This window comes from Chelmon rostratus, chromosome 6 (genome assembly GCF_017976325.1).
Source record: "Chelmon rostratus isolate fCheRos1 chromosome 6, fCheRos1.pri, whole genome shotgun sequence".
NCBI lineage: Eukaryota > Metazoa > Chordata > Actinopteri > Chaetodontiformes > Chaetodontidae > Chelmon > Chelmon rostratus.
In genome coordinates, this window is record NC_055663.1 from 27,976,554 (window position 1) to 28,004,277 (window position 27,724).

At 46.5% G+C, this 27,724-nt stretch overlaps 1 protein-coding gene across 1 annotated transcript in view; it reads left to right on the top strand.

Annotated features, from left to right (window-relative positions):
• LOC121607767 (ankyrin repeat domain-containing protein SOWAHC) overlaps positions 1–8,820 on the top strand; it is a 37,859-nt gene extending 29,039 nt beyond the window's left edge. The window contains exons 8-10 of the mRNA XM_041938714.1: positions 3,935–4,077; positions 7,644–7,739; positions 8,007–8,820. Coding sequence (XP_041794648.1) covers positions 3,935–4,077; positions 7,644–7,739; positions 8,007–8,155 — 388 coding nt within the window. The 3' untranslated portion in view covers positions 8,156–8,820. The remainder of the gene's footprint in view (positions 1–3,934; positions 4,078–7,643; positions 7,740–8,006) is intronic.
• Positions 8,821–27,724: the final 18,904 nt, after the last annotated feature.

A 27,724-nucleotide genomic window follows, 5' to 3' on the forward strand; every position in this document is an offset into this window, starting at 1 on the left:
CTGTAGAAACATGGACACCTCAACAAAGAGCTCGTTCTCATCATGAAATCACAGAAATATTAGATTCGAGGGGCAGCCGTGGCCCAGAGGTTGGAGAAGTGGCTTGTGACCAGTTCGATTCCCCCACCGGACTGGCAGAAAAATTTGGGTGTGGTGGAGTATCCCCTCCCCCCTCCATTAGCTGGCTGATGTGCCCTTGAGCAAGGCATTTGCTCCCTGGGCGCCTGATGCGGCAGCCCACTGCTCCTGTGTGTTTCAAAAACAGTGATGGGTGAAATGCAGAGAAGAATTTCCCAGTTTGGGATCAATAAAATAAAATAAAATAAACAAAATAAAATTTAATTTAATTTAATTTTATTTAATTTAATTTAATTTAATTTAATTTAAGAAAGAAAGAAAGAAAGAAAATAAAATTTAAAAAAATTAAAATAAAACAAAATAGATTCCATTTCTGCTCATAGATCCTCATGAATCCTCCACACGGGATCTTTCGGTCAGAATCATCCAGATCTGTGCAGCAGAGCTGGAGCGATCCTGACTTTTCCTCCAAAAACATTTGGGCCGACATTTCCCACAATGCAACAGGACGTCGTTGCATTGCTACATCGTAGCGACGTTTCATTAACGTCTCCCTGCCTGGTAGACCGTGCACACCTCAGGGAGGACGTATGTAGCAGCTGATTCCTGCTGAATCTCATTTGATATGAAGAAGCAGCTGTTTAGAGCTGAATATTTCCCTCAGTTTGATCCTGATGCAGCTTCGGCTCAGCTCTGAAAGACGCTCTCGCTCAGAATAAATGTAAAACTGTTGCTTCTTCTTCACTAACAGATCTGCCTTTCAGCCCGTTTCAGGAGTAAATAAAGTTAGAATCTTTTCTCAGCGCGTATTTTTCAAATCAAATGATTTCCAGATGTTGAACACAGCTGTCTAAATGTCTGTTTTCTCTCCTTTTTTACCCCCTTTTCTACGGCCTCTGCGACCGTCCGTCTCCACCGCAGCACGTAAGTGAGTTTCTGAACCATTATATCTCCACAAAGACGAGCTGTGGTACCAAACTCCCTTTAGATGTCACGCTTTTTAAGTAAATAGAGCTCTGACAAATATTTACTTCAGTGAAATTACCTCCGGCGGTGGTGTGAAATGAGTTTGCTGCCTGTGTCTTTGATCCTCTGCGCTTCACTCTGTTTCCTTTGACCTCTCTCGTGCCGACTCGCCCACTCTCAACACGCGGCGCTCTGAAGGGGGTAAGTCCTGTTTCACGCACCTTTAAAACGCACGCAGCAGCACATGAGATACAAATGTGGTTAAACGGGAGTCGTCACACGCCGGCCGAAAGCTTCACATGTGAAGGAAGAGACGGAGGTTTTAGAGAGAATCAGAGGAAAACGTCTTCCAGCAAGAAGACAAATCACATTTCTCACCACGATGAAGGTCAATTCGCTTTCACTCCACTTTAACAGCAAATTCATGATGTGGTTTGTAACATGCAGCTGCTGGAGGCTTCATTCTGATCCACACACACACACACACACTCACAGCAGGCAGGAGGCTTACAAACAGTGTGGAGGTGGAACATTCAAGGATTTTCAAGGTGATATTTAAGGACTCAGTCCTGCCGTGTTGTTGCTCTTGTCAGTTCAACAAATCCTGCTTAAATCCTTCTTTCCCTAAATGCAGATTGGTATCAGTGGATTTAACTCCAGATGTGAAGTGTTGATCCGTAGACAGTAAAACTGAAGCACGTTGGACACGTGGAGGATTTATGAGGATCTGTTGGCAGAGAAAAAAAAAGTGTGAGATTGATTTCAGGTTAGTTACTAAACTTTGGTTTTATCCGTTTTGACCGTTATTGCTCATGGTGACACGTGTAATCTGTGATATATGAAACCTGGGAGTAAACTCACATCACTGCACATCCAACCAGTTCATTTTGAGACAAAAGCAAAAGTGAGCACACATGAAACGACGCTGCTGATTTATTCACAGCAGAAGTGTGTTAAACCAGGAAGTAGTCTGTGACGGAGACGTTGGTTGGTTTCTGATCACCTGACTGCTCGCTGGACTTTGATGTGTGAGTGCGAGTCCTGTCTGATCATGACCGCTGATGGTCAACACTGGAAACACGCTCATCTGGAATCACCCAACAGCTGATGGAGGAACTGTCAGGAAACTGGATTCAGATTCTTCCTGTTTCTGTTCTCGACTCCTCCACCTGAACTTTGTGTGATGGAGAATATTTCTCGCCTTTCCAGCAGAGAACGTGTTGTTGGCGCTCTCCACCTCGAATTCCCTGATGTATTTCTGTGCTAGAGGCTGATGCTGATGTTCGCACTGACCGCTGTAACGTCTTGGATCGGGGCCGATGCCTCACCTTGATCCTCCATCGCTCTCAGGACCGCCTGCTGAAATGGCCTTTCCTCTGATACGAAGCTCAAAGTGTATTTGAACACATAAAAGCGGCTCAACCTTTCAGTGAAATGTCAAATACTGTTTGCGGCCGCAGACGTCTTCACGCTCCCTGCGCGGGGACGTCCTGCTTTTCAGATCACATCGTTAGGAGCTTCTGCTGCTGTTTTGTCAGCGTTTAGCTGCTATTTGTCCAAACGACCATAACGCATCAGTGACGGGAGAGAAGCACCGAGGAAGACTCCTCTGATCGTGGCGGTTTGTCGAGCGCCGTCATCTGAACAGACAGAGCTGTATATTTCTCATCATGTGGACACAGGATGTGATGTGCGTCTCGCTCTGCGGGTAACGGCGCTGACGGGACGGCAGCCTGTGAGCAGGAAGTATGACAGCGTGGCGTTTGATGGCGTCTTTGTTCCGCACATCAAACGGCCTCCAGGGCCCATTTAAAGTCAAGATGGTTATGAGAGTTTAGCGGCACAGCGCTCTGTAAACTACAAACCCATTCTCTTAATCAGCGTCTTCAGACGAGCTCCCGCTTCTTTACTGTCATTTAGCTGCGGTGTAAACGGCGGACTGACAGGCCGCGAGCGTTTGTTCGTCCCCGACACTGACAGCAGCTCAGGATGACGGGCGGCTGCTCCGCTGGGACTCGCCGGAGTTAATGTGTACAAACGACGGCCGCCGCAGACTCACATCCAGAGCTCCACGTCGACGGTGTTGACGATGAAATCGGAGCAGACGGCTGATGGACGCGGAGACGGATTCATCGAGACAGTCAGGAAACCAAAGAGAGAAGATCTCACTGAGGCTGACGGGCTGCTGCTCTTCTTCTCTTTCCATAAAGCTCTGATGCAAACTGACACGTTCACATGGAAATGATTCAGAAATCTGAACTGTAATGCAAACAATCAACAGTGGTGGAAAGTAACTAAGTATATTTACTCAAGTACTGTACAAAAAAGTCCAAAATCGAGGCCCTTTACTCTTCTCTGTTCATGCAACTTTATACTTTTTACTCCACTACATCTGTCTGACAGCTTTAGTTTCTCTTCAGATTCCTTCCTGTCCAGGGAAAAGCTTGTATCTCCAGATGTGTTGCTGTTGAGTGTTTATGATAAACTGAAGGATGAAGTTTTCCTTCATGTCTTGAGAAAATTCTCGTCCTTCTTCAGCTTAATAAACTGTTTAAAAAGCCTCTTGGATCAGCTGAAAATGCATCGTCACAAAGCTGAAAACAGGCTGTTTGTCTGAGATACGAGGTTCTCACAGGACAAACACATGATGATCTTCTAGAATATGATGCATCGCTGCAGATTAAACCAGCCAACAGGATATAGAGTAGTTCAAATGAGCTCAACCTGAAACATCTACAGCAGGAATATTAATCCACAAACATCAGCTCCAAAGTAGTTGTGATGTCATAAATCCTGCAGGTACGTCCAGGTGAGTTTGAAGATGAGCTCAGAGAGATTTTCCGCCTTGGGTCAATGAATGTGAAAACAAACTGCTCTGCTTCACTCACAGCTTTCTGCAGGAGATAATCATCATCATCATCATCATCATCATCATCCTCATCCCGTGTGTTTGTCCACAGGGTTACACGGCCCTCCACCTCGCCGCCATTCACGGCCACCAGCACGTCGCCCACGCCCTGATCAACACTTACAGTGAGTCAGACCACCTGAAAGTCACATCCTAGCCAATCACAACGAGAGTTTCTCGTTAACAGGTAGAAAAAAAACATGCATAAGAACACATACCTGCACAGCAACACGTTCAACCACAAACACTCTTCCTCAGCTGAAGGTAAGATAAGATAAGATAAGAAAAGATAAGACAGCAGAATAAAACATAGAGGTAGAAAACAGAGCAAATAAACAATAAAAAAGATACTGTCACATGACAAGTCACCTGTCATTTGTTAATTGGTTAATTAGCAACGTAAATGTTGTTACATCACCAGTTATTACATCACTACACACAGACAAAAAAAGACAAAATGTATGAACGTATACACAATAAATGCCAGGCAGAACTGATGCTCTAGAATTCAATCAGGAGTGAACACATGACGGGAGTCAGTTTAACAGACCTCACAAAAACAGCAGCAGCTCCTAAAGAAGTGTTCAATCTAAAATACTCTGTCATTTCTGCATCAGTAGGTTAACATATGTCGGCCTTTAAAGTTCACGCATGAACTACAAATATCTGATTTATATAAATGTTTGAAAAACATTGAACATTATTCCAGAAGTAAAAACATGAATAAACAGAGATGAATTTTTACAGAAGAGGATTTGGTTCAGCTTTTTTCAGCAGGCACCTGATTGGCTCAACATTTAAATGGGAAACAAAGAAAAGGAAAAATCCTCAGATTACAGAAGACAAAGCTCCTCTCCCGAACCTTTTCCTCCTGACTGTGGAAGTTCAACTGGACCAGAGACACATGTTTTTATATTGTTGCCGCGGCCTCATTGCAGTCATGTGAGAGGATTTTATTCATATTCAGAATTGATATTCACACGTTCAGAATCAAACAGCGAGGGATTCTTCCTCTCCACGCCCCAGAGACTCTCTGAAAGGCAAAGAAGGCAGTGATGCAAATCGCTTCTGCCAGACAAAAGACCCACCCGAACGGCCAGATTGACAAGTCCAGTCCAAACCCAAACCAGCCACACACACACACACACACACACACACACACACCCCTCCAACCTTCAGCCTCCCTCTCCACCACCGCTCCTCCCCAGGAAGAGGAGAGGCGGGAGTTCATATCGCTGATAATGAGGCACACCCGAGCCTTAAGCCAGTGGGCCGATTCGTGACGGCGGCTCCCCCGCACCTCAGTTTGATCCCTCCGTAACCACGGACGACCATATGCTGCGAGTCAATCCGCCATCGACACACACGGTCTGCAGGGTCACCATCTCCAGACACAAAAGATGTTTCCATATGGCTGCTGAGGAGGGTCGCCTGACGCCAACAATATCTGGAAATATGTGTGTTCTGCAGCTCATCTGACCTGTCAATCAAACACAGTCCCGCCTCCTGGTTACTCAGTGTTTGTCGTTTGTAGCAAAAACAGCTAGACATCAGTTTGACGGACGTCCCCGAGAGGGCATGATAACAAACATGATTTAGGACAATTAATAAACATGGAGATAGCTGTTTTTGAAAATAAACTCAGAATTTACTTTGAAGGGATTCACTTCCTGTTATTCTGGTGTCGGTGGTTAACCAGGCCGGTCACTCAGCTGCGCCAGTAATGTCAGACTGTTCAGCCCGCTTTGACAAGCTGAGATGAAAACTTAGCAGCTTGTGCATGTAACTGATTTCAGCTAGTCAGTACGTAGTCATAGCCCTGCTGTCTATCAGTATGTAGTCATAGCCGTAGCCTTAAAGCTGCAACTTTTACTCTTAATTGTTTGAGGAAACTTGTAACTTCTTATTGGGAACAAGACATAAAATTCAATCCTGTGAAAGTGTTGCCAGGAAGCATTCTGGGAAATGTAGGAAGTCACTAACTGAAGCAGATAATGATGAGACAGTGGGCAAACTAAAGAAGTTACCACCAACACTTCCTCACATGGACGCTGGTGGACTGTGTCGGACTTGGCTGCTGGTTTTAGCGAGGATACGGTTTCACGAGGCCTCCCCGCCGCAGCGGAGCTTTGATTTCTCCGAGAAGCAGCGGTGGCGCTTTAAACTGTGTTTAATGGAGGTGGGAGGAGTGTCGGTGGGAGTTAAACTGTGTGTAATGACCAGAGTCAGTTACACAGTGTAACCATTAGCTTTCAGTGTCACACTGAGGAACGCAGGAGCATCTTCCTCTGTACTGCAACACGATGATGCGTTTAGCTCCTCACGCGGGACGTCAACACGAGCCGTGCGAGTCCTGATTAAACTTACCGTGACTTTGAAATATGGCAGCAAACGAGCAAGTTATTCATCCTCCCAGAGGAAACACAGAGTCTGCACAGAGGAACAAAGAGCTGTGGAATCTGCCGGATGGACGCAGAGACACAGAAACGCAAGAAACACAAGCAAAACTTAACTCTGCTGACCAATCACAGATCTCCCTCACCTGTCTTTGTGTCAGCGGCGTCGCCCTGATGTGTAGTTGGGATGGAGGACGGGTGGCAACCCCGCCGACTCATCACTTCAGTTTTTGTCTTTTTCGGGTGTATGTGTGCAGACGTCGAGGTGTCGGCCTGCAGCACGTGTGTGTTTGCTGCGGCTCTGAGGGGTTAAAGAGAAACACGCTCGGTCGGCTTCGTTCAGCTCAGACCGGCAGGCCGCCGTTTGTCTGAGGTGTCATTCATCCTGAAGAGGCTGCTGACTGTCCTCAGTGAGAGAAGGAGCTGTTGACCTTTCTCTGTTCTCGCCTCCCTCCGTCCTCCCCCCTCCGCCGCGTGCTATCTCAGATAATTACCCGCCGCCTCTCTCCGGGGCCTCTGCAGTCTCGTTCTGAGCCTCTTGTTTGCGTAGCGATGAGGGAGGAGCGAGGAGAGGGATTTAGACCCGTCCACCGGGCCCGCAGCCAGGAAGCCGTTTGCTAATTAGCCACCCTGGTACCTGTGAAGACCCCCAGATGCTAGCGCGCAGGTCCGAGGATGTGTTGATGAGAATCAGGAGGGAAATGCAGCCTCGGTAGCTGCGCTGCGTCATATTTCCTGCAGCCTTCAATACAGAGAGGATATTGCTTTTAATGACCCCCACAGGTGAGGAGGAGTCAGAAACGGTCACCTGTCCGACACCTTCACCGGGCTGACGGCAGCAGGACGGCCGTGTTATCGTGTAACACCAGCTGATAGTTTAACCTCGTGACCTCTGAACTCTGACCTGAGACAGACTGGAGGAATTCAGGCTTGTTATTGGTGCTGAGGAGCAGGTGTGGAAAGCTTCAGTCACCTGAGATGATGGAGCCAAACTGAACATTTCAGGAAGCTTGTGGCTCCTCCAGGTGTGCAGGTAACTGAAGGCTGAAAGGTGTCCGGTGGATGTTTGGACCACAGCTGCCATTAGTTTTACATTCTTCTGCTGACCTGCAGGTGGCAGTAAGGTGACAGCAGCAAAGACAGCGAAGAAGAAGACTGAACGTAAACAGAAACCTTATTTCTGTGTCTGATGAGTTTTACCTTTCAGTTATGTCTTTTTTTATTCTTTTCCAAATGGGACTCTCCTGATTTTAGACCAAAGCTTTAACATCGTGTTCTGCTCTCGTTTCCATCAGATGCTAAAACCAATTTAAGAGATTATCACGGGAAGACGGCTGTTCACTACTGGAGCGGCTGCAGCGACGCCTTCAACAAGCCGGACTGCCAGTCAGGTGAGGAGGAAGTCTCGCCTTACCTGTGTTACCTTAGAGACGATCAGCTTTCCTCTATATTTAAGAGTTTACTTTAATTCTGTGCTTCAGATCACGATGAGTATAAAAGGATAAAAGTGTCCTTTCTGATGTTAAGCAGCTAAATGTGGTCGAGCTAAGAGGAAGTTCTTCTGTGATTGGGCCTGATTGGCTGACAGCTTTATCTCTTTATTAGAGCAACATGTAAATGTCCGTCAGGGTCCATCAGGACTGTTCATGTGTCCTCAGGTTCCAGGTTTTCTCGGGGAAGACAGACGCAGCGTTACGTTCTTCCATCTTTGCTGATGTCCCGCTCTCGCAGTCAGGGACAGCTCAACCTGGACTTCGGGACGGTGCCTCAGTCTGTCTCTCAGGACGCGTTGGACCTCCAAGTCTGACTTCTATGTTCCTGCTGGACAACAACCACCTTCCATGGTGATCCAGAGCATCCTGAAAAGTTCTTTAGGCTCCTGCATCTTGAGTTCTTCTCGACAGAGACATCAGCTTCCCCACACAGTCTGGTCCTGGTCCTGGTCCTGGTCCTGGTCCCGTGATAGGCTGAGGAAAGACACTGCTGACTTTCAGAAAAATGTAACCAGAACCTCTTCCTGAGCTCAGTCTGGTGGTTTTCACAGGCCGAATTTAAAGGATCAAGAACATCGAAGCAGGTTTTTAGTTTGTAATCGAAGGATAAAAGAATAGAGACAGAAACCAGAAAGTGAACACACACACACACACACACACACACACACACACACTTTCAACACTCCTGACCTCATGTTAAAGTGTGACCCTGCACCATCTCTTGTTTACAAAGAGGCTAAATTCAACCTGAATTCATTATTTCAGATCACACTCACACACACTCATGAAATTACACAAAACAACGATGTTGGATTTCATTTGAGGTCCAGAAACAAATCAATAATCGATAATCTTGCATCTTTTAATCTGCTGTTGTAGTGACTTTGTAATGACCACGAGTGTAAAAATTTTCATATTTTCTCTGTAGATGTTTGGTTGTTGTGTCTCCGCCTTTAAATTGGTGAACGTCGGCACTTTTCTTTCAGCCTTTCAGACGTTTGAATTGCTTCATCTTGAGCTGTTGAAATCATCTAAGTGAGGTTAACAAATTAAATCCATTTACAATAGAAAGACAATTCAGTATTTTTTATTTTTCCTGTGATTTAAACTAAAGGTGTCAGTGTTTGTGGTTTGTGTGTGAGTCAGAGTTTATTACAAAGCTTTCTGTTATACTGCAGCTGTGTCATACTGCAGGTGTGTTATACTGCAGGTGTGTTATACTGCAGGTGTGTCATACTGCAGGTGTGTTATACTGCAGGTGTGTCATACTGCAGCTGTGTTATACTGCAGGTGTTATACTGCAGGTGTGTCATACTGCAGGTGTGTCATACTGCAGGTGTGTTATACTGCAGCTGTGTTATTCTGCAGCTGTATTATACTGCAGGTGTGTTATACTGCAGCTGTGTTATACTGCAGCTGTGTTATACAGCAGGTGTGTTATACAGCAGGTGTGTTATACTGCAGGTGTGTTATACTGCAGCTGTGTTATACTGCAGGTGTGTTATACAGCAGGTGTGTTATACAGCAGGTGTGTTATACTGCAGCTGTGTTATACAGCAGGTGTGTTATACTGCAGGTGTGTTATACTGCAGGTGTGTCATACTGCAGCTGTGTCATACTGCAGGTGTGTTATACTGCAGGTGTGTCATACTGCAGCTGTGTTATACTGCAGGTGTTATACTGCAGGTGTGTCATACTGCAGGTGTGTCATACTGCAGCTGTGTTATACTGCAGCTGTGTTATTCTGCAGCTGTATTATACTGCAGGTGTGTTATACTGCAGCTGTGTTATACTGCAGGTGTGTTATACAGCAGGTGTGTTATACTGCAGCTGTGTTATACAGCAGGTGTGTTATACTGCAGCTGTGTTATACTGCAGCTGTATTATACTGCAGGTGTGTTATACTGCAGCTGTGTTATACTGCAGCTGTGTTATACTGCAGGTGTGTTATACAGCAGGTGTGTTATACTGCAGGTGTGTTATACAGCAGGTGTGTTATACAGCAGGTGTGTTATACTGCAGCTGTGTTATACTGCAGCTGTGTTATACAGCAGGTGTGTTATACAGCAGGTGTGTTATACTGCAGGTGTGTTATACTGCAGGTGTGTCATACTGCAGCTGTGTTATACTGCAGGTGTGTCATACTGCAGCTGTGTTATACTGCAGGTGTTATACTGCAGGTGTGTCATACTGCAGGTGTGTCATACTGCAGGTGTGTTATACTGCAGCTGTATTATACTGCAGGTGTGTTATACTGCAGCTGTGTTATACTGCAGCTGTATTATACTGCAGGTGTGTTATACTGCAGGTGTGTTATACTGCAGCTGTGTTATACTGCAGGTGTGTTATACAGCAGGTGTGTTATACTGCAGGTGTGTTATACTGCAGCTGTGTTATACAGCAGGTGTGTTATACAGCAGGTGTGTTATACTGCAGCTGTGTTATACTGCAGCTGTGTTATACAGCAGGTGTGTTATACAGCAGGTGTGTTATACAGCAGGTGTGTTATACTGCAGCTGTGTTATACTGCAGGTGTGTTATACTGCAGCTGTGTTATACTGCAGGTGTGTTATACTGCAGCTGTGTTATACAGCAGGTGTGTTATACAGCAGGTGTGTTATACTGCAGGTGTGTTATACTGCAGCTGTGTTATACTGCAGCTGTGTTATACTGCAGGTGTGTTATACAGCAGGTGTGTTATACTGCAGCTGTGTTATACAGCAGGTGTGTTATACAGCAGGTGTGTTATACTGCAGGTGTGTCATACTGCAGGTGTGTCATACTGCAGCTGTGTTATACTGCAGCTGTGTTATACTGCAGGTGTGTCATACTGCAGCTGTGTTATACTGCAGGTGTTATACTGCAGGTGTGTCATACTGCAGGTGTGTCATACTGCAGGTGTGTTATACTGCAGCTGTATTATACTGCAGGTGTGTTATACTGCAGCTGTGTTATACTGCAGCTGTGTTATACTGCAGCTGTATTATACTGCAGGTGTGTTATACTGCAGCTGTGTTATACAGCAGGTGTGTTATACTGCAGGTGTGTTATACTGCAGCTGTGTTATACTGCAGCTGTGTTATACAGCAGGTGTGTTATACAGCAGGTGTGTTATACTGCAGGTGTGTTATACTGCAGCTGTGTTATACTGCAGGTGTGTTATACAGCAGGTGTGTTATACAGCAGGTGTGTTATACAGCAGGTGTGTTATACTGCAGCTGTGTTATACTGCAGGTGTGTTATACAGCAGGTGTGTTATACTGCAGGTGTGTCATACTGCAGGTGTGTTATACTGTTCTTTGAGCGTGTTGGTGTTTGAACTTTGGAGAAGAATGAAAAAGATGAGTTTGACTTGAATCTTGGTCGCCTCCATTAAGAAGCAGCCGTAAATGTTTGACACAGTGAAACACGTTTCAGCCTCCCGCTCTCTTTCACACTCTCATAAATGTCTTCATTAACTTCACTCCATTGGCTGGCTCGGAGCATAAAGCTCATTATCTGCCTTAATAAGGCAGGCCGGCGCCATTTGTGTAAATGATAAGCAGGAAATGAGCGGATTGGTGGGAGGACACTAATAACAAACGCTCACTGCAGTTAATGTGGAAATTAGCGCTGCGGCTATCAGAGCCGGTGATGTAGTCCATGTGTGACTAAAGGCCATTGAGCTTACACAGCGCCGCGCGTGAATGGGAACATACAGTACACGAGGCAAAGTGGAAACTCAAATGCATCATCTGTAGAAAGGATGTGGAGCCTCCAGGTCTCTGATCTGAGATCAGTCTGAGAAACTCTGTGTCCTCAGCTTTTCATCACACTGCAAATATCTGCACATGAACCACCATGATGAGACACTCTGAGCTTTAAAAATGTCTAAAACTACAGCTCCCATAATGCTCTGGGCTGTGTAAACAGGAAGTATGGTGGAGTCAGTGGGTTAGCTGTGGGCTTGAACATTGAGTCGCACTGTGAATTGAATCAGCTGTTAGCGGTTAGCGGTTAGCTGTTAGCAGTTAGCTGTTAGCAATGTACGGACAGATTGTCAGGGATGTTCTGCGGCTGAATGTGTCTTCACACAGTGTCTCTGCCTCATGTGTCTCAGACTCTCACAGCTCTGTGTTCAAGTTGGACAAAGATCCTGGTCTGGTTTCAGACAGGAGAGGCCTGCAGGAGCAGGTCCTCAAGAAAATGTTTTTAAAATGCAGTTTGTGTTTGCAGATTTTGGCAGTTTTGGATGCTCAGTTTGGACCACAGTCCCTGTCACCGCTGGACTGTTAGGCCAGGTCGTAGACTAAGCCAGTGTTTCCCAATCCTGGTCCTGGAGTACCACTGCCCTGCGTGTTTTAGATGTTTCCGTGCTCCAACACACCTGATTCAAATGCTCAGCTCGTTACTGGACTCTGCTGAGGCCTGATAACGAGCCATTCATCTGAATCAGGTGTGCTGGCGCAGGGATACATCTAAAACATGCAGGGCAGTGGTACTCCAGGACCAGGATTGGGAAACACTGGACTAAGCAACGGACCACATGAAATCACTGAGCTGCAAAGCAACGAGCTGCTGCTGAGAGCAGCAAACCTGGAGAACCAGCATCATCATCATCATCATCATCATCATCAGCTCACAGAGAGAAGCAGCTGAGCCGTCCCAGAGGTCTGTTCAATGATTTATGGCCCTCGAAGGATGAAAACTGAATCTGAGGATCTGAAACATGAACAGCTCGACAACACGTTGACAAAAACACCACACAGGAAGTTAATTAACATACATAACAGAATTAACAGTAATTGTTTAACATGTTTTTCTCAGCAGCTTTAAATCTTCTTCATCGCGTGGATCAGATCGTTCATCCTGCTGTGATATTATTTACACGCAGGCTTCAGATTTAACTGCAGACAGTGTGATCCTCCACCTGTCAGCTGGTTATTCTAAGCATTAATAAGTGTGTGTGCAGGGCAGCCGGGTGGGTGACGAGCCGACATGTCGGCGTACCCGGCTCGGTCACGACCTCCTCCACGAGATTCATTAGCAGTCGCTCGGTGGATAGCCGCAGCGGCATCAATCTGCATTTACAAGCCCATTTCCTAACAAGAAGCACCATTTTACAGCCCTCGGCGGCCATTAATTTCACCACCTCAGCTAATCAAGAGCTATTTAGCAACAAAACCCATCAGAATGGGGCCTTTTGAAAAGCCAAGTGGGCTGTGGGAGTCTTCATGATGTGATACAAAGAGGCTGGATGGGACGGAGGGAGGGGGGTGAGTGATGTCTGTGGACCCTCCAGTGTCCCTCCTCCTCGATGGAACAACAATGTGATGACCTCTGAACTCCTGCGTGGCCCCGCTGAACTCTGACCTCCGTGTTTTCCCACAGCTGTCACGTCTCACAAAGCCTGCGAAGAGGCCGGCCGGCGAGGACGCGTCGGCGCTGCGTTGACGACGGGCCGTTTAAAGCCTGAGAATGAAAACACAGCCATTAGCTCATTGAGGGTCATTGTTCAGCCCCAAAATGGCTGTCACCATGACTCCCGGTCAATGGGAAATGGGGCCTAATGAGCTGAAAAGCCACATCAAAGGTTCACACAATGAAGGCGATCCCAGCGGCCCTGTGATGTGTTACCGCCTGCAGCCACGGAAGAATGTCTGCATTGTCCACAGGCGGCGTTGGCGGAGGGACAAACTCATGTGTTCACACTGAAGTCCTGAAGCAGCTCTGATGTTGCTGAGCAGCTGTAAAGATCAGTTAAACTGCAGACTAGATGTAGAGGAGGGACGACGAAGGTGCTGCTGCGCTTTAACTCAGAGAACATGCGCAGCTGATAGAAAACAGTTTAAACCTGAAGTTTCATCTCCAGCAGAGCTCAGTCGCTCTTTGAAGATGAACAGCAACTCTTTGTGAGAGAGAAGTCCACTGATCCAGCTCACCCCCCCAGCACCCAGTTCCCCAGTTCAACCAGTTCTCACTGTGATCGTCTCCACTGGAGCAAAGGTTAAAACAGCTGCTGCATCACTCACATATGCAGGGAGCCAACAGGAAGTCAGGTGACGTGCATGTCCTCATTGGGCTGGATGAAGAAGGGCCGTACTGAGCATGCTCAGTGCAGATGTTTTCAGTGATGAGCACGTCTGTAGTTTACATCATGATGTGAACCTGAAGGCGTCGCTCACTGATTGGTGCAAAGTTTAAACCTGAACCAGTGGACAGTTTGGTCACTTCAGGAGAAGCTGTACACACATCTGACACTTCATCGGCTTATGAAGCCGTTCATGCTAAAATGGGAACAAACTGTTGTTTATTTCCACATCCAGTAGCTCCAGAACAACATTGTGTTTGTGTCACCTGATGAACGTCAGTCCAGGATTCTCCCTCTTTTAGCTCTGTGTTTGGCCTCCTCCAGCTCTTTAGCGGCTAAATGCTGCAGGATGTTCAGCAGCTGCTCTCTGACTGAGTCTGTCTGCTGCAGAGTCAAAACCAGGAGCTAAAAGAGGCTAAAACGCTCAGCAGAGCTGCAGAGACAGTTTTCTGTGTGAACAAGTCGCTGTGTGCCACTTTACACAGATAATTGATCCAAGTATTGATTAGTGTCCTTCTGCTGATCACTAGCTGTATCGTGTTTGTCTGATGTTAGTTCATCGTCTTTCTGCTGGAACAGTCACTCTTTGTCTGTCTCAGCGGAGCCGAGGGCCCAGATCCTTCACAGCAGAGCGACTGAGTGACAGGCCGGCTGTCAGTCAGCGACGCCGGCTGCCGCCATCGTGGAGCGACGGGTTTTCTCGTGTAAAGGTGTGCCCAGCAGGCCTGCGGAGAGCCGCGAGCGAGGCTCTTAATGAGCTGCAGGCGGCAGCCTGACAGACAGGCTGGACACCATTAGCGCACGCTATGACGCTCTCAGCTGCTGCCATATAGGAGGAAGTCAGCGCTGAGAAGACCAGGATATGATCATCATACACTTAATAAAAAAAATAAAACAGTATTTTCTGATGGGGGAACAAACTGAGGAGGAGGCTGGATGAAGAGGTGGTGTCAGGATGTTCAGGGCTGTGGAGGCTTTATTATTTAGCCAGTGTAACAAAGGTGGAGTCACTCTGGAACAGATCTCCATCTCTGAGCGTCCACACTGGGGGACATGAAAAGACATGATATGAGTAAAAGAAGTTCAAACCCCGCCTACTTCCTCACCTCCACACAGCTGACCAATCACAATGTGAAGTGGGCGTGGTGTCAGACGACGCAGCGGGCCGGCAGCTTCACTGTGATCCTGCAGTCTGAGTGTGTGTGTTTGGATTTGGAGGACAAACGAGGATTTCTTCAAAGTTATTTTTCTTTGAAAATATCTGAAAGGTGAGAAGTGTTGAATCCCTGCAGACGCTCAGTTTACTGAAGACAAACACGTCAGAAATCATCATCTGAAGTACTCGACCACGCTCATCTAACAGCTTCAGTTACCTGCAAAGTCAGAATAATGATACAAAATCTAAACAACTGGTAACTCACGATGTATTATTACAGGTTCAGATAAAACTTTATTGATCCTCAGGAATTTACGAGCTGCTCAGAGTAAATGTAGTGATGAAAATGAGCCATTAAAACACATCAGTGCATCAGTAATTATGATCCCATAGTTTAACAGAATTCTTTCTTATTAGAAGTACATTTTGCTGTAATTACTTTTGTACTGAAGTATTTTGAATGCAGGTCTTTTACTTACTCAGAGTATTTGAGCTGTACACGGAGGTATTACTGCTTTCTCTTCAGTAAAACATCTGACCGCTTCCTCCACTGCTGGATTTTGAGGTTTTGTCTCTTTGTCTCTCTGCCGTTGGTTCAGGTTTGCTGTCGTTGCATGTGAAGTCCGTTCGACAAAGAAAAACAGCGGATGCAGGCAGATTTACAGCAAACAGCTGGCGGCCTCTGACGGCGCCGTCACTCAGACGCACCACAAACCTGCAAAGTGCAGCGGAGGTTTATGAGAGACGACATGCGACAGTGAAAGCGCTGATACCCTCAGCAGGAGGCGATCAGGGCCCTGTGACGCTCGGCTCGCCGGTCTGACGGATTTCACCGTTTGCTTTCTGTTGTTGCTGATTAATGCGTCAATTATTTATGTAAGCAGAAGAAATGCGGGCAGGTGACGGACAGGTGAGAGGAATGATTGATCCTGTCACACAGGGACTAGTCGCCGTCCTCATGCCGAATTAAACCTTCGTCTGGAGCTGAAGTCAGAGCAGCACATGAAGGAAGCATTCGACCCTCAGGCCCTAACGATCTGATCTGAGAACAGTGAGAGACACCTTTCTGAATCACAGCCACGGAGCTGCAGAACATTCAGAACAGAGCGGTTCACTCTGAGGAGGCGGTGTCACATGACCTGCTCAGGCTCACCTGAGCGACACGCCGAGAGGCCACTGGTCAGGTGGGCGGGGAGAGGAGGTCTGGACACACCTGGGCAGGTGTGTCTCATCCTGCTGATTAAACTCTGACAGGTGACAGAAAGCAGAGCAGCAGCAGGGTGAAGCAGGTAGATGAGCCTCACAGCCAAACTACAAACATCTTAGATCATAGCCGATGAGAGGCGTCGGCTTGAGGAGAAGCGACGGCGAGAAACGGCGAGAAGACGTGTTTGTTGTTTGTCAGACGTGTTCAAACAACAAGTCGATTCTACGATCGGCTTCATTTACAAAGAACGTCCAAACAGGGTTTCCACAAGCAGAGAAACAATCAGAGAATCAATCAAATCAATAAGATCACTGAAATACATGAAGTGACCACAGATCAATGATGACGGATAAACAAGCTTCTGGAAGCTGATCTGAGAACGTTTTCTCTCCTTCTGAACGAGCTGACGTTGTTTTCAGACAGTAATTAAACCTGAATTAGTTTTGTAATGTTTATAATTAGCTGATGATTCCCAGAGAAACAACACCGATCAAGTAATTTTAAATAAAAAACTATTCTGAAGGAGGTGTGTGTGAACTGACTCCACTGTGTGAACCAGCCGTTTGCAGACACATTAATCGATCATTAAACTGATCTGTGTGAACTAAAAGCTTCAGTGTTCTGTGGCTGAAAGCTGAAGCCTCTGAGCAGCAGATGATTTCACCTCCTCGTCGCTCCTAAACTGATGTCAAGAGCCGGGTTAGTTCCTCCTCCGCCTCCTCCGCCACCCTCCTCGTCCTCGGCGCGGCAGCCCGGCTCGAGTGGCGGCTCGACTTTAGTCTCATCCAAGGAGCTTACAACAGTAATTAAATCATTAAATTCCTGTCTACGCTTCACAGAGCCGGGCCAAATTGACTTCCCACCAACCTCATTTTCTATTTCAACACCAAATAATGATTTTCTGCCAGTCTAATTACAAAGCTCAACATCTGATCAGCCGGCATCCGGCGGGGAATTATCGCACGGGGCTGGCATTAGACCTCATTACCGACTTGAGTGCAAAATTATTACATCTTGTAATTGGATGGGGATATTTATCAGCAGACTGTTGGCCGGACGGACGCCGCTCTGTAATCACATGCTCGACCGAACGGTTCGCCAAAGTTTACTGGAAACAAAGCAGAGCTGAGCTGATCCGAGAGCAGCTCAGGTGGCTGGTTTACCTGTCGCTGCGGGGCTTCTGGTTTCCGTGGTTACTCAGGAAGATGAAGTCAAACAGTCATCATCATTTTGTGTTGCTGTCTTTAAAGCATGAGTTAATACAGGTCACATGTGCTCACTGTCAGAGGCTTATGGGTAATCAGCCTCGCTAAGAGGATCAATACTAAACCTGATACGGATCTAAATTCTTAAACTCGACTCAAATACAAATTTAAAAATCCTCTCACACGCTCGGTTTTATCTGAGCTGGACAGGAAATCATTTGTGCTGGTTTGTTCCCAGTCTGGACGGAACATGATGAAATAATCAGACATGGATCAGCTGATCGATGTGGACGGCGAGACTCATACAGACCAGAGTCGGTCTGCAGCTGCTGGTCTAAATCCTGCAAATCTGCACAAAGCGACCTGCGTGAACTGTCCTCTGCAGTGTCTCTGAGCTCCTTTAAACCCCACACAGAAACAGAGACACAGTTTTTAAAAATGGAGACTCTGACAGTCGTCGCTTTCATGTGACTATAAAGTGGTGAATTCTTGTCGTTGAAGCTTCTGCTGGTTCATTTTTCAGGGAAACTGAAAATCACCATATGTCGTTCCTTCTGAGTACACGATGCAATATGTTGCCGTTTGGAAATAACTTCTCAGTAGTTTTTATATCCGGCTCATCTCAGGGCCCTCGTCCAATCAGCAGGACTCAACAGCTTTTCAGTCTGAAGTTTTCGATCTTTAGTTTCCTCAGCGAGCTGAACCTCAGATCAGATCTGCAGGCAGACGGAGACGAAGAGAAGAAAATAACGAGTCACCTCCAGCCCCCATCACCTGTTACTGACCCGGAATAAACTTTATTTACAGAAGACCTTAGTGACAAAGTGCTTTACAAGACACAATGAAACCAATGTTTGTTTGTGTGTGACTGTGGGTGTGTTTAAATACGTGTGTGTGTTTATGTATGTATGTATATACTGTATGTGTGTGTGTGTGTGTGTCTGTCCTCCACTTCGTCGCTCTGACCTTCATTCGTCGTGTTTCTTTCTAACTTCATTCACTGATTTTGGTGAAACTGAATCACATTTTCTGGAGAAAATATCGTCCATTTGATTTCGTGGTTTCGCTCGTCTTCATGGCGCCATGTTTAAAGGTCACAGAGGACTTTTCATTCGGACGATTTCACAGATTCTTAAAAATGGATCTGAAAGGTCTTCTGCAGATGAAGAGCAGCTGATTGCTCAGCACCCTGAGGACGAGCATGTGTGGACGGTAGCTGTGGATCACAGAACATGTCGTGACCTTTGGCCCCTCAGCTGTTCTTTTCTGGGTTAAAACGCCGAACGGAGCTGCCGCGATCTGAACCGCCGCCGCCTGCAGCAGACTGCGATATGGATTCACCTGCTGAGGAAAACATGCTTTCAGACAGCCGGCCTCTCCTGTTGTCTCTCCTCATTTATTCATGCGGGCTGTGAGCAGCAGTGTGAAACTGTGGTCCTGTGGATGAGAGGCCAGGGTCATGAAATATTCACCCAGACAATAAACAGTCCCAGGACGGCCCAGAGGAGGAGGAGGAAAACAAGAGGATGAAGAGAAACCGGGAGAAAATGGAGCCTATTTCCAGGAAGTTTCAAAGAAAAACAACTCGCCAAATTCCCTCCACAATAAAACCTGCGTGTAAACAGAAGTGAATCGACTGAGGGAGGAAAATAAAGTGTTTGTGTGTTCGGTTTTACACCTCGGAGACGACGGCGTTACCCGCAGCGACTTCCAGCGCGAGAACGCAGCGGAGAGGAAAGATGCTTTGGCAGAGCGTGATTAGAGTTTGGCATGTTCGAGGCCTTCAGGGACGCTCCGGCCGTCGAGATTTGAACAACAACCTCTAAAAAAGAATCACATTCACCATCCACACTGTCAGGAAAAGAAACCCACAAGCAAACACGGACTCGCTGAAAAAAGGCAACATGAACGTGGACGTTTCTTTTGTTCTGCAGCCTTAAAGTTTCATACGACGGAGAGGCCTTGAACACATCGTTGCTACACGTCGCTGATGAACCTTTGACAGAAAAATCAGCTGTGGCACCGATTTGAGATTCATGTGGGCCTACACGAGGGTCAGCTGATGTTTATCCAGCTTCACCTGAAACCCCACAGAACGCATGGACCAATCAGTGAAAAGCTTCCTGCCAAACACAGCTCGGCTGCTGCAGTGAGCTGCTTTACCTTTGACCGACGTTCTATAAGCAGAATAACTCAAAATACTGATTACATGATTCTTCTTTTTTCAGGAAAAACATATTACGGGGATTTTGTGCCCGAATTCTGCCAGCAGGTGTTCTCTGCACTAACGAGGACCTGAGAGGCAAAACTCAGGGAAAATGACATTTACGAAAGCTTTGCTACCACTTTTTCCTGCTCGTTTAGTTTACTGCTCCGAGTGCAAAGTGATGGCTGACGTAATGACAAGCTTATCAACATTTTCATCAATATTTTAATCTCTTCTTGTGTCTGGACTCTGGTGGACACTCAGATATTCGAATAATGAATTAGTTGTTTTCGGATTGAACCTCGGAGGCTCTCGTCTCCAGCCAGCAGCAGAGTTCATTCAGGGGTTTGTGTGTCTTGATGAAGTGAATCAGGTGGTGAGATTTCACAACATTCACAAGTCGAAGAAAAATGAATTTAAACTTTTCACCTTCTCTCATAGCAAAATGTGTCGCAGTTCGTTGTTTTTCAGGTGGAACACCTGAGACATCGCAGCAGAATCAAACACTGAATTAATTATAAAAACTACATATTTCAAATAAAAAATGTCCGGAGATACGAAAGCATAAATATTCTGTAATCATTTACTTTCACTAAATTGGACACAGTGTCCGACAGTGTAAGAAACCTTTTCATGTTTTCCTCCAACTGAAGCATTTATCATTTCATCGGAGCACAGATTGATTTTATAGACTGATAATAAAGATAAAGGGAAACAATCGCTAAGAAGATTAGTGGAGATCCGTCGCTGCAGAAGATGCACACAGCTGATATGACGAGCCTCCGGCTGCAGCTCGCAGGCTGCTGCGATGTTAAATATTCAGATTTCATGAAGCGGCAGTGAAGTGGCTGCTGAGGCCTCTGTGGCTTCTCAGTGATTGGGTGTCTTCTTTTCGTGGCTTTCGTTCAGTGTTTTGTGTGTTTTACCTGATCAGAAATCTAAATAGATATAAACCAACCTCAGTCATGTAAATTCTGTCGGAGTTGGTAATCGTGCCGTCGTGAGACGAGTGTCACCTGAGCTGGACGGGAAGTCACCGGCTCTTGCCTCGGTCTGTCAGGCTGCTCTGCCGAAAACACGCCGGCGGACACCAGACGGGGAAACGCTGCAGTTTCCTCCTGATCACCGGCAGCTCGCCGCTCACAGAGGGAATCAAACAGCTGACATATGTTCCCTTCATTCCTGCTCCCTTTGAGGAACTTTTCGGATGAAATTAGCATCTGATGAATAACTGTTGCCGGAGAGAGAAAACAAGTGTTTCCAGGGGATGTTGCTTTGAGGCGCGTATGTTCAGGCGCTCCTCGATATTAAAACAGAGGCGAAGACGTGTGAACCGCAGCGTTATTTACCGTCTTAATTAGCGCCATGATGTTGGGCTAAATGGTACAAAACAGGAAAGACTCTGTTGAGTTCAGGCTTTGAAGAACTTTGTACCTGTTCAGAAAAAGCACTTTTTCAAAAAGTTGCTTAAAATGAGCAAAAACGCAGAAACTGTTGAGATAAAAACTCATTTTTAGAATTTGTGTCTCGCACACGTCGAACATGCTCTCGATTTGAGAAGACAACGAGCTGAAGGGAGGAAGGAGAGAAGGAAACGTCTTCTTTGCTCTGAGGAGGAATCAAACATAACAGGCTGATTCTGGATGAAGTCGGTGAAACCTCCCTTTGAATTCTGGGAGAAAAACACAAAGAACAAACAGATTTCTGTGGCTTTGTGTAAAAATAAAATCACTTTGTAGATGTTTGTCAGAAGAACGAACCGACGTGTTGTCCTGCTGAGTCTGAGTCACGTCCTCATAAAACACAGAAATGACACGTTGAACTCATGGAGCTTTCTGTTTTTCATTCAGAGATCAGGAACCAGATCCAGATCCTTCAGTGGTTCCAGTCTGCTTTGGTTCAGGCACTAAAACCATGTGGTTCAGCCAAAAGCAGCTCGGAGTGGTCCGCCGCAGTCGTCTCGCCATCATCCCGTCGTCCTCGTGACGATAAGCTCTGCTCATGTACATGAGCCAGTAGTCTGAGCTACGTCACCTGTCGTAGAAACGCGATACATATGAAACATACCAACAACTTTAACGAGTCCGAGGTTTCGTTCAACATTTCACCGTGCTGGGCTGTGAGGTGGAGGGCCGAGGAGGGGGCCTGCTCCGTCACAGAGGAGGAACTCCAACAGCTGGAGGAGGCGGAGAGGAAGCGTTCAGCTGGAAAACAGACGCTCATCACTGAGCTCAGTGAGGCCAAACAGGAACCGGAAGACGTCAAGCAGCAGCTGGAGGGACGACAATCAGCTGATACATGATGACGTGTGAATATTCGTGACGCTAACAGCTAAACTAAGCAGTTTTACACATTAATTCATCAATAACTACGATCAAATAATTCATAAATTATTCTGAAATGAGCCGTTCTGCATAATTATAATTTTTACTTTTGGCACTTTAAGTATATTTTGATGCAAAAATTTTAGTATTTTCACTTAAAGGATAATCTTTCATTTTTCACAACCTGGACCTTATTTGTAGTATTAAATACGACCATTTACTCACCCAGACAACTTTGGTGGCATTTGGAGTCGTTTTGAAGAAATTAGCCCCAGAGGAGCGGCGCGTATATCCGTATAATGCGAGTACTCGGGGCATCCATGCGCAGCCTCTATATAACACATAATCTGCGGCAAAACTCGTTCATATTCCAATATTTAGTTATGATATGCTGGTGGCCAAACTACAGCTAAACTAGCCGACCGCCGCAGAGTCAGCCGTGTTGTGGCTGGCTGCTCGCAGCGCGCGGCGTTCGGTAATGACATCATCCACGTCAGAGGTAGTTGCCTAGAGACACCGGATGTTGATAACATGCCACCACGGATATACGCGCCGCTCCTCTGGGGATAATTTCTTCAAAACGACTCCAAATGCCACCAAAGTTGTCTGGGTGAGTAAATGGTCGTATTTAATGCTACAAATAAGGTCCAGGTTGTAAAAAACGAAAGTTATCCTTTAAAGTTTAAATGCAGTACTTTTACTTATGACACACTTTACAGAATTAAACCGCTGATTCTCCTTCATTATCAGTCACATTGATTAGTCTTTGTGCTAAATAAGACAAATAAAAGACACTTTCCTGCTGTTGTTCCATCTAAAACCATAAAATCATGAGAGGGACCCACTGCAGCACAAACTCTGATGTGCTGATAACAAACCGGCCGCTCTGTCCAGCAGAGAGTCACCGAGCCGAGCGCCGGAGGACGCGACTCGACAATAACAAGAGCATTTGGATGTATTTGCATATAATCTGAAGAAGAATCACAGTAAGAGACACAACGTGGCCTCGAGCTTCATCCTCTGACCCCGACGAAGGCCCGACATAATGTTACGCTTTGTCACAGACAGAAGAATTAGAGTAGAACACGGCACCCCGGTCCTCCGCTGGAGCACATTTTCATGATAATTAGTGTGATTTCCCTAATCGTGTTCCTCAGTTTGCGGCGCAGGGCGAACACGGCTCAGATCAGCTGGTTAAAGTGACTCTGCCTCATCGCCCAGGAAGCTGCCGGCTCGCTCGCATTATCGCTGCCGCGGGCTTATGAATCAAACGGCGGCTAATTTACCTCTGAGAGCGAGCGGTGAGAGTGGAGCGGACTCAATCTGGCTGACGTGATAATAAGTGGAAACGAGGCTCCGGACGGCCGCCGTGACGTATATCTTTCAAATGTAAATAACGGCCCGGGTCCAGGGCGCCATACGCTCCCTTCATGCAACATTAGCTGCTGCTCTCTCGGCTCAGCCGCGGTCAGCACTCGCCACGCTGCCATTTACATGTCAACAGACATCTGTGCGCGCTGATAACAAATGGCTGTTAACACAGTGAGCGTTAAATACGTGAAGCCAGCCGATGGGTCTGACGGATGCACCGGACCACCAGCAATAACCCTGACATGTGGCTGCAGGAAGATCCTGAGATCCCCAAGAGTTTAAAAGCCCCCTAAAGTAAAAGTACACAAATATTAACTGCACGATGTTGTAGTGTTTGTACTCTTACTGAAGTAAAAGATGTGAGTACTTCTTCTGTCACTGGAAGCTGATTTTGTTTTATCATGTGTCAGTACATGTAGTGCAGTAGAAAGCAAAGTACTTCTCTCTGAAAGTGGAGTACAAAGCAGACAGAAATACTCCTGTAAAGTACAAGTACCTCAGAACAGTCCTGCAGTGATTCTGACATTTCAGTATGAATCCTTCTGGTACTTAAACGTGAGCAGGACTGATGTGTGCGGCCTCCTGTCACGTCTCCTCTCTGCTGATAAATTCATTTCACTGCCAATTAAGCGGAGGGGATAAACAAAGAGCGGCTGCGAGAGTGAGGCTGAGGAGGCTGAGGAGGCTTCGTCCCAGAGCTCCAAACACCGACATCAAACACACAATAAAGTGTCTTCAGGAGCCTGTCACCTCCTCTCTATCAAAGCCAAGCCCGTCGTGGGCCATTTATTTCTTTATCTAACGCAAAATAATGACACAGACTGCGTTCGCTGGCTGCTTTGGCAGCCTGTGAAGACCTCCTGAGGGGTGAAAAGCACACAAACACAATAAGCATTAAGGCATAAATGCGAGCGGCGGCCTGTTTGGCTGAGAGTGATGGCCAGCTTGTTGCTTATCAAAGAGCTATAAATCTGCAGAGCTCAGCCAGAGATGAGGACGGTTATCACAGCGAGGCAGAGGCCGCGACAAAGAGCGCCGTCTCAGGCTGTGATTTATAGATGGAGAGAGCGAGCAGCTATTTCCAGAGACGAGAGGCGAGGAAACGGGAGAATAAAGGAATTACAGCGAAAGAGGAGAACCTGAAGGTCCAGAGAGGGTTTCGAAGGATGAAGAGTGGTTGTTATGAAGCTTCGGATGACCAGATGAGGATTCACCAGATCACAGCAGATCACGTGACACGAGAGTCCATCCACACTCGTGGCGCTGTGGGTTGGACCAGTCAGCGTCCGGCGGGGAGCCGCCAGCAGCTGGGCAGAGTGATTTCATCTGTAAACAACAATGGCGGCTAAACGAGCCCTCTGCTCCTGATGGAGGGAGGATCCCGGCTCCTCATCCTCAGCACCACCTCCGGCGGTCTGGACTGACGGCGGAGGATGGAGCCGAATGAGACGCGGCCGCCTAATCGAGGCCTGATCTCAGACCTGGTCGACGTCAGCAGATTGAGGGGTTGGAGCTATCGACACAGACGTCTGTCAGGTGTGGCGAAACACCAGAGCCGTTAACACGCCACTTCCTGTCACCACCTCGGCTGTGTAATTACTCCGGGCGCCTCCCTCTGATGGGCATGTAATATTCGGAGGCCTCCCCTGCTCTCATTACCAACCGAGTGACAGGAACTGACAACGGCGGAGGAGTAAATATAATCCGGATCGTCGCACAGCGGCGGGCCTCGCGCCCCGTCGATCATTATCCGGCTTCAGATCGGCTCTCTGCTCCGAGCCGTTACATCGATAAATTATTAATGTGTTCTTACACGCAGAGGAGAGTGGGATTTTATTTGTAGCGGCGTCATAAGTGGAGCGAGCAGCAGCTTGTGAAGAAGAAGAAGTTCATCACAGCCCTGAAAACAAACTGTCACCGCCGGATAATGAAATGCTTGATTTGTTTGTTTTCTCTCTCGACACACCTCAAATGTCACATCCGGCCAAACACCGGCTCCCCATTAGCGGGGCTAATTAACTCTGCAACTGTCAAGCTAGCCGCGGCTAACGAAAGTGACAGCGAGAAGCGCCGGAGATGAAGGCTGCTAATAACTCCAGAGGCTAACAATGGCTGACACCGGCCCCTCTTGGAAGCCGGGGAGAAAAAAGGACGCTGTCGACATCAAATCGAGTTATCTCACCACCGCGGGAAAAAAATAAGCAGGAGGGAGGAGGGAGGAGGGGGGCGGGCGAGCTCATGATGGTGGGTTATTGGCGGTGGCGAGCAGGGCTTTGTTCCCGCCGCCTCCCCCGGCTCGCTCTGTCACCGCCGGTAAAGAGGCGGTGAGTGACTCTCCATCTAATGATGAATAGTGGCCGAGCGAGGCGGCAGAAGATTACTCCCCAGAGAGCCCTGGGAGCCCGCCGCCGTGATTTATGACATATTTATCTGTCTGCCGTCACTCGGCCGGCAGACTGAAGGAGGCTGAATTATGCGGCTATAATTGTCAATCACGGCGGAGATTGAGCGCCGCGCGAGGGCCGTTTTCATAACGGAGGTGCTTCGAGCCATCACACGTTAAACGAGAATGATACCCTGCATTATGTATACGCTAAGCTATCCACTGCGCACATGAGAATATTATTCTTATTATTCTCTGACAGCGATGATCTGCTCAGTGTATTCTAGCACTCAGGGCGAGATCTGCGAGAGCGCCTCCTCCCGCCGTCCGTGCAGGTGGATTCACACTTCACACCTATCTGACCTGAGATCAGCTGACTGTGAACCAGCACAAAGCAGCTCGGTCGACATCAGACCTGTCGGTGGATTCAGGAGGCCTCAGATCCCACGGGATCCTCAGCCGAAGACAAATGATCTGATCTGATCAACCGTGCAAAGTTCTGATGCAGCAACACGAGATAAACCTCCAAGTTTCATGAAGGTAAATACTGAGCCACACCTGAGACCAGGTGGTCTGCGTGTGACTCCTGATCAACGGTGGCAGGAGAAAGAAAAGCAGGCAAAACTTTATTTATAAGGTGGAAACACTACGTGCTGCACAGAGTGTGGAGGAAGCTGCAGACACATAAATTATACAGGCCTGTGAAAAATAAGAATTCAATAAAAATATTGATTAAGATCAACAGATCACCAATAAACAATATGAGTGAGTTAAAAAACAATTAAAGAAACAAGTAAAAAACTAAATTTTGTGACTTTTCTCTAATCTTTGTGTTTGGTGACATGTAGAATAATTTGACCTCTCTTGGCCTCTGTAGAAATGTCTGTTTATATATATATACGTATATACCTGTATATGTATATATATGTGTGTGTGTGTGTATATATATATATATATACACACACACACATATATATATATATACATGTATATATATGTATGTGTGTGTGTATATACATACAGGTATATACGTGTATATGTGTATATATATATATTTATATATATATGTATATGTGTGTGTGTATATACATACAGGTATATACATGTATATGTGTATATATATATGTATATATGTGTGTGTGTATATACATACAGGTATATACATGTATATGTGTATATATATATGTGTGTGTGTTGTGTGTGTGTATATATATGTATATGTATATATGTATATGTGTGTGTATGTGTATATACATACAGGTATATACGTGTATATGTGTATATATATGTATATGTGTGTGTATATATATATATAATGTAGTGAAGTCAAAGAATAATATTTCTCTCTGAAATGGAGCAGAAGTGAAAAGTAGTATAAAATGGAAGTAATACATGTAATTGAGTAAATGTACTTTATTACTTTTGTTGATTTAGTTATTTGCTAGAAGAAAAAACTGAAATATGAGAACGAGAGCAGTGACAGTGAGAGCTGCTCCACAGTCCTGACAGTCCAGATTCAGGGTCAGTGCTGAGGCCGAGTCCTTTAAAGCTGGGGGGGGGGTCTGGGTGAGCTTCATACAGGAAACAGGAGAATTTAATTATTAATACTCGTCTTCCGTCCCACCGCTGACCACATGTTAAATATCTGACACAGGAAATCCAGGAGGCGGTTTGAGGCTTACTTTCGGGCCTTTCAGGGGACGAGCTCCTCGACGCCTGAAGACGTTTCACAGTGTTTGTCTTCAGCTGTCAGCCGTTTCATCCCAAAAGAAAAATCTTCCTACAAGAAAATCATCGCACAGAGAAATCAAACGAGGCTTAAAGATGTAACGTGGGTTCATTTCAGACCTGTGACATGAAAATCCCCGAAGCCGCTGGTCCCCGCCCACCTCGCCCACACCTTTACAGCACGGAGGAGACATCTGAATGGTTCAAGACGTCCACGCTGCGCCGAGAGATTA